This window comes from Notolepis coatsorum (genome assembly GCF_963971535.1).
Source record: "Notolepis coatsorum genome assembly, chromosome: 15".
NCBI lineage: Eukaryota > Metazoa > Chordata > Actinopteri > Aulopiformes > Paralepididae > Notolepis > Notolepis coatsorum.
The window spans coordinates 16,478,001-16,490,843 of record NC_140179.1 but is presented as its reverse complement, the minus strand read 5'-3'; the positions used below and the strand labels follow the sequence as shown (position 1 = coordinate 16,490,843).

The following is a 12,843-nucleotide window of genomic DNA, read 5'->3' as shown; positions in this document are numbered from 1 at the left end:
TGTGTGCATGGGGCCATTGGGTGGGGCCGGGGGACAAATACACTGGAGGAAAGTAACCCAGCTCAGCACTGCCCAAATTATATCATCACTATTGCCTGTTTGAAGGATATCATCCTCAAACACACCTACACGCCTATTCTCAGTCCTTGCCCCACAATGGTGGAATGAACTACCCACCCCAGTTAGGACAGCCGAATCCCGTCCAATCTTTCGCCGTCGACTAAAGACGCACTTCTTCAACCATTATCTGAAATCAAATTTAAAAAATAAAATTAAAAAAATCTAACCCTAACTAACCTTGTAACACGCAACACTTTGATGAATATTGTTACTCAGCTGATAGAGTTGTATCCTTCCTGATGACCTGTCGTACAGAACTTGTAAGTCACTTTGGATAAAAGCGTCAGCTAAATGACTAAATGTAAATGTGAATGTAAATGCCTTGTAGAATTCCACACATAAGAAAGAAAGATACTGGGATGAATAAACAAAATAGGAAATAAAATGTAGAAATGCATGCAATACATAAATAAATATGAATCTCCATATATGAAATAGAACATTTAGATAAGGTGCTACTGAGATGTTTTGGTGAGTTCTTTGTTTTTTTGTGGAAGTAGCCCTTCTTAAAAATGCATGAACATTCACTGATAATTGGTCTGTAGTGGAGTCTACAAGGTCTAAACAAAATTACCCAGTCAACTATTCACTTTTAGTTTAATACATGAGGCATTGTCTAACGGTATCTAGCCGGCTAGCTACTGATAGCTCCTGATATCAACAAATGCTCCAGCAATAGTCTAGTAGTGCATGATACCTCCGTTAGCTCACGTTAGCTCACGTTAGCTCACGTTAGCTCATGTTAGCTCAATGTTCAAAACAAAATGTCCCATTAAACTAAATAGTTCACTGAGGCGTTGTCTTAATGTTATCTAGCCGGCTAGCAGTAGCTACAGATAGCTCCTGATATCAATGTCTTATAACATTGATTCGATGCGTATTCGAGCCCCTGGCTTGCATCGCAGTGAGGGAGCAGTAGGGTATATCTGCAGAGCCGCAGCTGCAGATATACCCTGCTGAGGGCATGCTGAATGTGATTTGACCAAAGCAGAGTATACACACAGACAGTGGAGATAGCGAGCATTTTGACTTGTTGCGTGGTGGCGATGTCTCGCAGATAATACAACTACAAGTATAATTATATAATATATATATTTTATAAAAATCTTTTAAAAAAAAGTATATATATATATATATATTCTTTTTTTATAAAACCAAAAACGATCGGTATCGGCCGATATGGCTCATAGACGATCGGTGATCGGTATCGGTGGCAAAAAACGTGATCGGGGCATCCCTAATTTATGACATACCAAATTTACAAATACAGTACTGTTTGTGATACATAAAGAGTCTAAACTTTACATTGGAGGAGGTTGGGTAGGTGGGGTTGGGGGGGGGAACTGTACATTGGAGGTGGTTGGGTGGGTGGGGTGGGGGAAACTGTACAACTGTACAAGCAAAACTGTACATTGGAATATCGACAAACCCTTACTTGGTCCCAAGAAGAGGGTCTCCTGTATTATTGGGTTAGGACATTTACTGTACATTTACAGGGGCCAGTTTCGAATTGCAGTCTCCCGTAGGTGCTCTTTGAGAGTGGTTTTGAAAGTGGGTAGTGATTCCCATTCCTTTACAGCTTTGGGTAGGGCGTTCCACATTAATAATAATAATAATAATAATGACTTGGATTTATATAGCGCTCTTCACTGACCCAGAGCGCTTCACAGAGTCCATTATTCATTCATACACAGTCATACCGGTGGTGGTAAGCTACAATTGCAGCCAGAGCTGCCCTGAGGCAGACTCACGGAAGCGTGGCGAATAATCAACACCTACGGCCCCTCTGACCACCACCAACATTTATTCACATGCATACACATTCATACGAGGCAAGTAGGTTAAGTGTCTTGCCCAAGGACACAACGGCAGTGGGATGGACATGGGCTTGAGCGGGATTCGAACCACCAACCCTTGGATCATTGGACAACCCGCTCTACCCCTGAGCCACGCCGCCCCACAATTGATGTGGCATAATTGCTAAACGTGTTTAGTCCCTTGTTTGAGCCGAATCTGGGTTTAACATGATTTGTGGAGCTCCCTCTGGTGTTGTGGTTGTGGTATTCACTGACCTTTGGGAAGTATTTTGACATGTACATGGGTACTTTAGTCGTGTAGTGTATCTTGTAGACCAGGCCCATTGCAAGTTGCTGTACTCTGTCGTCTACTCTAAGCCATCCTAGGTAGTCAAAGTGAGCAGGGGTGAGGTGGGTTCTAGGAGTAAGGTCAAGCAGTAGTCTGACCAGTTTGTTTTGTGATGTTTGTAATCTTGTTTTTAGCGCCTTTGAGGTGCTTTGGTACCATGAGGTGCCAAACCCCCTAAAGATCTACTGTTGACCTGCTAGACCCCTAAAGATCTACTGTTGACCCCCTGTCCCCCTAAGGCTGTGGTTACATTAGGGCCAGAACGATTCGTTTCAGTTTTGTTTTTCAGAACGCTACGTAATGGCAGGCAAGTTAGACATCGTTTTGCCTCCTGAGCACAGAGTGATGTATATACATGTAGTACAATGCCAAAGCAGTAGGTGGCGATGTAGTTCAAACATGAAGGCCATTTTCAATCAGAAAGGTTGAACGTGCCACTACACTTCCTGCTAAAAAACAACAGTCCACCATCTTTAAATACCTCGCGTGAGCCATTTTAGCAACGTAGCATTTATTTTTCTACAAGAAACAAAGTGCAATAAACAAAACGGATACACTGTGTGTTCTGCCTCTCATTTGTTGAAGAAACAAAACCAACATAAACACAATTTACCACCAAGACGCAGTGTTAATTTTGGCAGCTATTTTCATTTTAGTTTTAGTCTTAGTCATGTGTCAAGTGCTCCTTTTTCGTTTTCATCATATTTAGTCATCTTCATTTATTTTTCGTTTAGTCAGTTTTAGTCAACTAAATGTCTGAGCATTTTAGTCTTAGTCAGTTTTTGTCTCAATTTTGTCTTTTTTGTTTTAGTCTAGATTTAGTCGACGAAAACGGATGACATTTTTGTTTATTTTTAGTTAATGTACTAAAAAAAATTATATTATATAAATTATAAAACTTTTGTTTTGTTTTGTTTTTTACAGCTACTGTTTTATATATACTGTTTTTTAGTAATAACTAGAAAGTAATGGTATTTAATTTATTCAACAACAGGTGATTGTATAGATTAGTATTAGTATCATTAAATGACAACTATGCTCAACTATGCTTCACCCACGGAAAGGTTGTTGGCACATTGGTTCCACACGGACATTATACGTTGTTGCACTTGCTTCCAGAAGGCTCCGTTTAGGTTAGCTACTGTAGTAGCAGAGGCTCTGTTGTGATTTTTAATGCACAATAAATATTCAACATTCTCTTTTGAGACTCCGCCTCAGACTCATTTGGCACTAAAAGCTAAACATTGTCACCGGTATGGCTGTCCGCAACATGTCATTAATTGTGTGCGAGAGGTCGATCAGTTAGCCACATTAGCGTGAGTTAGGTTAGCCACTAGTTAACGCGAGCTAGATGGAAATACAAACAATGTAACGTTACTGGTGAAAAAGTGATTTACCTTGGAATACTCCTTTGCCAACTTGCTGTACTTTGCTTGCAGGTTCGCAGCTGGATTATGAATAGTTCCAACTTTAGCCAAGGTAACGTTAAGCTAAAACTAGCTTTTCAAATAGTTCTTCAGCTAATGCTAATAACAGAGCTCCCTGTCACACTGCTCTGTCGGGACGATGGCATTAAGAAAAGTTATAATTATTTTGTCTCATCTTGTTTTAGTCAACAATATCAACATACATGAAGATAAATTTCGTCCTGGTTTTTGTAAATTACATTTTTGTGTCCTCAGTTGTGGTCAACGATATTTAATAAACTATTTAGTCTCGTTAGCGTCACATGGTCTTCAATAACGTGACGTCACGTCTCGTTGTCATCATGAAAAAACCTTTGTTGACGAACATCTTTCGTCATCATTTTAGTTGACAAAATTAACACTTAGTTTAGTCTCACAAAAAGATCTCCGGTGTTGTTAGCTACATGCTAATGTGAATGGCATTCTCCATGTATATAGTTAGCATCGAGGCTATTAACGTAGTAACGTTAACGCTAGTAGAAATGGATGAAAACTTTATTTAACAGATTGCAGAATGGGTACAATACAATACGGCTCAATACACACAATTGTTAAGGGTATGCAGACTGTTGTAGTTTGGACTGGGCTCCTTATAACAAAAACTTGACAACACGTTGGTAGCCGCAGCTACTTGGGACAGCTCTGCTGTAAACACTGGAAATAACCGTGCGTGTTACACATGAATAAGCAATCTGAGGAGGACGCAGCTGATATCCTGTATAGCCTCCCCATATGGCCGGTTGGTGTCGGGAGACAGCAAATTATATTAATTATAGCGCGATATTGCAAGTGACAGAAATAGTTCTGATTTTTTAATCATTAATTTGATATAGAGGTGAGGCTTGTATTCACACACACACACACACACACACACACACACACACACACACACACACACACACACACACACACACACACACACACACACACACACACACACACACTCTCCCACCCAGCCGCTCAGCGAGGGTTGGATCATGTCGACCTCTCCGGGCGTGAACGTGACGTCACTCTGAGTATAATCACCGTCTGACTCATGACACAGATGAGCCTGGAGACCATCGGTGAAAGAGTTTGTGTTTATATACTCAAAGTTAAAATTCAATAATCGTATCCATGGCATTCCAGCGTTAAGCAGCTCCTCTCGAGACAGACAGCTGCCTCCGTGTGACTTAAAGACACAGCAGCTCTTGTCCAGATCTATTTTGAGTTGCAAAAAGCCCACAGTGTTTGATATTGATATTTCTCGCTATACCTCGTAACCCTTTCACTGCCACACGACAGAAGGTTAACCCTTTACTATCACACTACCGACAGTTACCGGGTTAAAGGGTTAACCTGCTGTTGTGTGGCAGTGAAAAGGTTAACCTTCTGTATTGTCACAGTGAAAAGGTTAACCTTCTGTATTGTCGCAGTGAAAGGGTTAACCGTTGGGTAGTGCGGCAGTGAAAGGGTTAACCTTCAGCACAGTTTGGGTCGACTACAAGTCTACTGGCGTTTCCATGGTAACCAGAACCACACAGGGCCCTGGTCTTATAATTGTTTGTATATTTTATTGGTGTTTTATTGATATTTGTTTTGTTTTTATGTTGTTTATTGATTATTCTTGTTTAATTTTATATGTTTGGATCCAGACCCCAGGAAGAATAGTCGCTGCTGAGGCAGTGACTAATGGGGATCTGAAATAAAGAAAAGAAATGGTCTCTACAGCCGATGAGCAGATCAGTGTCAGAAGATGTCCGCACTCTTACTCTGTTGCAGATTTAGTGTATGTATGTATTTGTCAGTGTATTAGATTAGATTAGATTCAAATGTATTGTCATTACAAGTACAGTACAACAAAAACAGGTTTGGCATCCAACCAGAGTGTAAATGTAACAGCAAAGTACGTATGTATGTATTTGTGTCTGCAGATGGGCAGTGTATGTATATTTATATATGTGTGTGTCTGCAGATGGGCAGTGTATGTATATTTATATATGTGTGTGTCTGCAGATGGACAGTGTATGTATGTATATATGTGTGTGTCTGCAGATGGACAGTGTATGTATGTATATATGTGTGTGTCTGCAGATGGACAGTGTATGTATATTTATATATGTGTGTGTCTGCAGATGGACAGTGTATGTATATTTATATATGTGTGTGTCCAGGCATGCAGTCGTGCACAAACGCGGTTAAACGCCGTTTAGGTATAGGTCACTGAGGCAGAAGTGCGCGCGGATGTGCACGCGCGCACACAAAAATGCGTCGCGCCGGCCGGCACTTATCACCTAGACTTTGCATAATAATAGGATACCGATAGGCGATAGCATAACAATGGACTCCTCTCCTCCACTACCGCCTCTCCACCAGCGTCAATGAGTCCTCGGAGCAGCCGCCCAGCTCCGGCGGGGAGTCGCTGAAGGAAACTGGCCTTCTGTAAACAAACTCTAAGTTACATTGTTAATTTAGTTTGTATTTACTTTTCTAGTTTAAGTTAATTCAATTAAAGAAATTGTAACTACAATTACATTTAAAACATTTATGCATAATAATCATCTGTTCTGTGCGCAACCGAGGGAACATGTATGCGCGTGCACGGGAGCTCTACGCTCGCTCAGCGCTCACCTTCATTTAATAATAATAATTCATTTAATTTATATAGCGCATCAAGCGCTCCGCGCTCCAGCCCGCTCAGCAGAATTAAATTTTTTTTGGAGCATGATGTAAATTAGCTTGATTTGACCAAACTACAACAGTCTGCACCCCCTGGGCCCCTTAACAATTGTTTGTATTGAGCCGTATTGTATTGTACCCATTCTGCAATCTGTTAAATAATGTTTTCATCCATTCTACTAGCTTTACTATGCTAATGTACGCTAGCCTAGCCGCAATGCTAAGTGTTTATACTGGCAGATCCCATTCACGTTAGCATGTAAGCTAACAACATCAGCGCTCTTTTTGTGAGACTAAACTCTCCGCTCTTGGTGGTACATTGTGTTGATGTTGGTTTCGTTTCATCAATAAATGAGGCAGAACACAGTGAATGTATCCTTTAAAAATTTTTTGCACTTTGTTTGTTTCTTGCTGAAAATAAATGTTGCTAAATAGTTCACCTGAGGTGATTTAAAGATGGCGGATTTCTGTTTTGACTTAGCAGGATGTGTAGTGACGCGTTCACCCTTATGATTGGTTGAAAATGGCCTTCATGTTTGAACTACATCGCCACCTATTGCTTTGGCATTGTACTATATGTATATTACATCAGTTTAAACCACTGTGTGATCGTGTGCACTGAGCGGCTCGGAGCGGAGGAGAGCTCTCGCTCCGGAGTCACTCTGACCCATTTTAAAGCCCACTCCGCGCTCACTTCAAAATACACCCGCTCCGCTCACATGCTCTGGTGTCTGCAGATGGACAGTGTATGTATATATATATGTATATATATATGTGTGTGTGCAGATGGGCAGTGGGACCTGTCTAACTACCACCTGATGGACCTGGGTCGTCCTCATCACTCTATCCGCTGCATGGCGGTTGTCCACGACAAGGTGTGGTGCGGCTACAAGAACAAGATCCACGTCATCCAGCCCAAGAGCATGCAGATAGAGGTGAGAAATATATATATAAATATATATACATGCAGAGAGAGGTTAGAAATATATATATAAATATATACATGCAGATAGAGGTGAGAAATATATATATAAATATATATACATGCAGAGAGAGGTTAGAAATATATATATAAATATATATACATGCAGAGAGAGGTTAGAAATATATATATAAATATATACATGCCGATAGAGGTGAGAAATATATATATAAATATATATACATGCAGAGAGAGGTTAGAAATATATATATAAATATATACATGCAGATAGAGGTGAGAAATATATATATAAATATATACATGCAGATAGAGGTGAGAAATATATATATAAATATATATACATGCAGAGAGAGGTTAGAAATATATATATAAATATATATACATGCAGATAGAGGTGAGAAATATACATAATAAATATATATACATGCAGAGAGAGGTGGGTCCAGAAATATATAAATATTATATGCAGATAGAGGTGAGAAATATACATATAAATATATATACATGCAGATAGAGGTGGGTCCAGAAATATATATATAAATATATATACATGCACAGATAGAGGTGAGAAATATATATATAAATATATACATGCAGATAGAGGTGAGAAATATACATATAAATATATATACATGCAGATAGAGGTGGGAAATATATATAAATATATATACATGCAGAGAGAGGTGGGTCCAGATATATATATATATAAATATATATATATGCAGATAGAGGTGAGAAATATACATATAAATATATATACATGCAGATAGAGGTGTGTCCAGAAATATATATATAAATATATATACATGCAGATAGAGGTGAGAAATATATATATAAATATATACATGCAGATAGAGGTGAGAAATATACATATAAATATATATACATGCAGATAGAGGTGAGAAATATATATATAAATATATATACATGCAGAGAGAGGTGATACATATATATATATAAATATATATACATGCAGATAGAGGTGAGAAATATATATATAAATATATACATGCAGAGAGAGGTGAGAAATAATATATATATAAATATATATACATGCAGAGAGAGGTGAGAAATATATATATAAATATATACATGCAGATAGAGGTGAGAAATATATATATATAAATTAAGGCTGTCAAAGTTAACGCGGTATTAACGCGTTATCGCCCGATTCTATTAACGCCACTATTTTTTTTAATTCACGATTAACTTTAAAAAAAATTTTTTTTTACTAGACTTCACTCAGGTGTATTATTGATGCTCTCATTGATACTATGTTTGTTTCTGAAGTGTGTGTGTGTGAGATATATAGAGAGAGAGGGGGGTGAGAGAGATGAGGAAGGGGCAAGAGAGAAAGAGAGCTGGGAGAGTGTGTGTGTGTGTGTGTGTGTGAGAGAGAGAGAGAGAGAGGGGGGGTGTGATTAATCAGCCCTTGTGTGTGTGAATGTAACAAGTTCCTAATGTTTTCTTTCCCCTATTATTTCATGCACACTTTATTCATTGTTTTAAATTATTATTTTCTTTTAAGTTATTTTGTGCATCACTCTGTTTTGAATTTGATGCAAATTTGCAATGCATGAGGGTCATACTTTTGTGTTAAATGGCTGCATAAAGCAAGCAAATTTTGTTGACTCGCATGTTGATAAGAGTATTAAAACTTGGAACTTGAAAAAGATCCGTTTAAGGTAAAAAAAGAAAAGATGCTATTAATTTGCGATTAATCGTGAGTTAACTATGGACAATCATGCGATTAATCGAGTTAAATATTGATTGACAGCACTAATATAAATATATACATGCAGATAGAGGTGAGAAATATATATATAAATATATACATGCAGAGAGAGGTGGGTCCAGAAATATATATATAAATATATATACATGCAGATAGAGGTGAGCCCAGAAATATATATATATATAAATATATACATGCAGATAGAGGTGAGTCCAGAAATATATATAAATATATACATGCAGATAGAGGTGGGTCCAGAAATATATATAAATATATACATGCAGATAGAGGTGGGTCCAGAAATATATATAAATAATATATACATGCAGATAGAGGTGAGTCCAGAAATATATATATATATATATATATAAATATATACATGCAGATAGAGGTGGGTCCAGAAATATATATATAAATATATACATGCAGATAGAGGTGAGTCCAGAAATATATATATAAATATATACATGCAGATAGAGGTGAGTCCAGAAATATATATATATAAATATATAGATGCAGATAGAGATGAGTCCAGAAATATATAACGCCTATCGATTGCATACCCAAAGTAATTCTAAAGCTATTCTTGAACCATTTAAGAATACCATTTCAGAGTTTTCTTCCACAACAGGAATGAGTTACAGAGGTTTGAACACACTGAAATAAATGTTTTTTTTTTTACTTATGTCTGAATTATTTTACAAACAGATGCCTGCAAAAGAGTTCCAGCTGAGAGGTATTAGCTGGAAAACACAATGGGGTCATAGCCTGAATTCTTATCTAGTAAAGGTCCAAAGTTGATATCAATACCATAGAAAATGAGTGTTTTACACATTTTCTAATGGTATGTATCGGTATGTTTATCCAAAATGGCCATTGGCACCAATGCATTCGCACGTGCAGGAGAGTATTCTCGAGTCTTCTTCTTTGGCCAGAGAAAAAAACATATATATCCTCGGAAATATCTCTTGCGTCATATATCGTCATTTCCAGGATTTCATTGGCTACAAAAACCGTCAATAATTTTCACCGTCAGAGGCGATTGGTCCGGTGACTTTTTCGAAAACTGATGCTTGTTGGCTGTTTGGTCTTATAACCTGAAATTGGAAGCACGTAATAGGCCAGGTAGGGTGTCAATCCATTTTAGCTTTCAACTGATGTGTTGGTTGATAGACAATAACACAGCGTTACGCCGGCAGACGTGTGACGGCCTCGTCCCAAACGGCAGCTGTAGAAAATCCACTGTTTCCTCTGTTTTCATTAAGTTGAATATTTGCTCTGCTAACATGGTGATATCTCCCCCAACTCCTCTTCCTCCTTCTCCTCCTCCTTCTCCTCCTCTTCTCCCTCCTCCTCTTCCTCTCCCTCCTCCTCCTCTCCCTCCTCCCTCCTCCTCCTCCTCCTCCTCCTCTTCCTCCTCCTCCTCTCCCCTCCCTCCTCCTCCTCTTCCTCCTCCTCCTCCTCTTCCTCCTCTCCCTCCTCTCCCTCATCCTCTCCCTCCTCCTCTTCCTCCTCTTCCTACTCTCTCTCCGCCCTCCACCTCCTCTCCCTCCTCCTCCTCTCCCTCCTCCTCCTCCTCTCCCTCCTCCTCCTCCTCCTCCTCCTACTCCTCCTCCTCCTCCTCTCCCTCCTCCTCCTCCTCCTCCTCCTCCTCCTCCTCCTCCTCTCCCTCCTCCCCCTCCTCCTCCTCTCCCTCCTCCCCCTCCTCCTCTCCTTCCTCCTCCTCTCCCTCCTCCTCCTCCTCCTCCTCTCCCTACTCCCCCTCCTCCTCCTCTCCCTCCTCCTCCTCTCCCTCCTCCTCCTCCTCCTCCTCTCCCTCCTCCTCCTCTCCCTCCTCCTCCTCTCCCTCCCCCCTCCTCTCCCTCCTCCTCTCCCTCCTCCTCCTTCTCCTCCTCCTCCTCCTCGTAGAAGTCGTTTGACGCCCACCCTCGCAGGGAGAGCCAGGTGAGGCAGCTGGCCTGGATCGGTGATGGCGTGTGGGTCTCCATCCGGCTGGACTCCACGCTGCGCCTCTACCACGCGCTCACTCACCAGCACCTGCAGGACGTGGACATCGAGCCCTACGTCAGCAAGATGCTGGGTGAGACGGCCCGCTTCCAATCCGGTTTCAATCCGCTTCCAATCCGGTTCCAATCTGGTTCCAATCCGCTTCCAATCCGCTTCCAATCCGCTTCCAATCTGGTTCGCTCGTGGACCAGGAGTTTGGGATTGATTCGCTTTGGGATGTTTAGTCTGTTTAGAATAGAATACAATACAATATAAATACTTGAATCATCCCGAGGGAAATGTGGCACTACAAATCGCTCGAGGTAAACAGTAAACATTTAGGTAGACAAAACAAAAGTCACAAATAAGAATTAAAATAAGCCTAAGAATAAAATACAGTCAGGGATATACATTTCCTATGTTACATTCTAATATAAAATATACAGTAAAAATATACAGAACTATACAGTTCATGTATGTTGCTGCCCTCTAGTGGCCAGGAAACTATTACTGCAACTGGCTTTTATAATAATAATAACTTTATTTGTATAGCACTTTTCATACAGAAGTTGCAGTTCAAAGTGCTTCACAACAGTAAAGAAATACAGGCATAAGCGAGCATAAAAAAGATAGAGAGGTAGCAAGGTAAGGTAAATCAGTGTTTCACATTAGGATCTAGCATCCCAATAGGCTTCTCTGTTTACAGTTTCATTCAGTAATACAAATAATAAAAATTGTTTAAAATGATTCAGTTTAAAAATAGGCAAAAATTTATAAAACAGAACGGACATACAACAGGGTATTTAACATACAACAGAGCAGTGCATCAGTAAGAAGTAAAAAGTGATAAAATAGTTATATATTTTTTTAACACTGAATCTTAAGGAATCGTCTTTTTTTGACGACTGGTTTTAATTCACAGGTACTGGCAAGCTGGGCTTCTCGTTTGTGAGAATCACAGCCCTCCTGATTGGTGGAAACCGCCTGTGGGTGGGGACTGGGAACGGCGTGGTCATCTCGATCCCTCTGACAGAGAGTGAGTCATCATGATGTCACATCATCACATTAACCCTTTCACTGCCACACTACCAAACACAGGTTAACCCACCCTTTCACTGCCACACTACCAAACACAGGTTAACCCTTTCACTGCCACACTACCAAACGGTTAACCCTTTCACTGCGACAACACACAGAAGGTTAACCCTTTCACTGCCACACTACCAAACGGTTAACCCTTTCACTGCGACAACACACAGAAGGTTAACCCTTTCACTGCCACACTACCAAACGGTTAACTGTTTCACTACCACACTACAGAAGGTTAACCCTTTACTATCACACTACGTGTGATAGTGAAAGGGTTAACACCAGTCCATCACATTGCATCATCTTTAGTAGAACACTAGAACCAGCAGTCTTACTTCTATTCTAAAGTCATGTACCAGTGAGCTAGTGACTCACAATTGTCTCTTTTATTGAAATCTGCACAGCAGTAGTTTGTTCATACTTCAGAAGTATGATATTTAGACTACAGTATGTCCCCAAAATGAATGCAAGTGAATGAGGAGCCTGACACCAGGTATGAACGGTGGTGTTGACAGCAGACGACAGGGACAGCAGTGATCACTAGTTTACTGATGACCTGACGTAACTTAAGAGGTATGATGCTGAAACTTGTAGATGACCTTACGTAAGAGATATGATGCTGAAACTTGTAGATGACCTTACGTAAGAGGTATGATGCTGAAACTTGTAGATGACCTTACGTAAGAGGTATGATGCTGAAA

General features: G+C 39.9%; 1 protein-coding gene across 1 annotated transcript in view; it reads left to right on the top strand.

The window, feature by feature from the left end:
• mapk8ip3 (mitogen-activated protein kinase 8 interacting protein 3) overlaps window positions 1-12,843 on the top strand; it is a gene marked incomplete at its 5' end in the record, with an annotated part of 121,418 nt that overhangs the window by 100,131 nt on the left and 8,444 nt on the right. Inside the window, 3 exons of the mRNA XM_084330694.1 lie at window positions 7,176-7,324; window positions 10,976-11,147; window positions 11,976-12,089. Coding sequence (XP_084186820.1) covers window positions 7,176-7,324; window positions 10,976-11,147; window positions 11,976-12,089 — 435 coding nt within the window. The remainder of the gene's footprint in view (window positions 1-7,175; window positions 7,325-10,975; window positions 11,148-11,975; window positions 12,090-12,843) is intronic.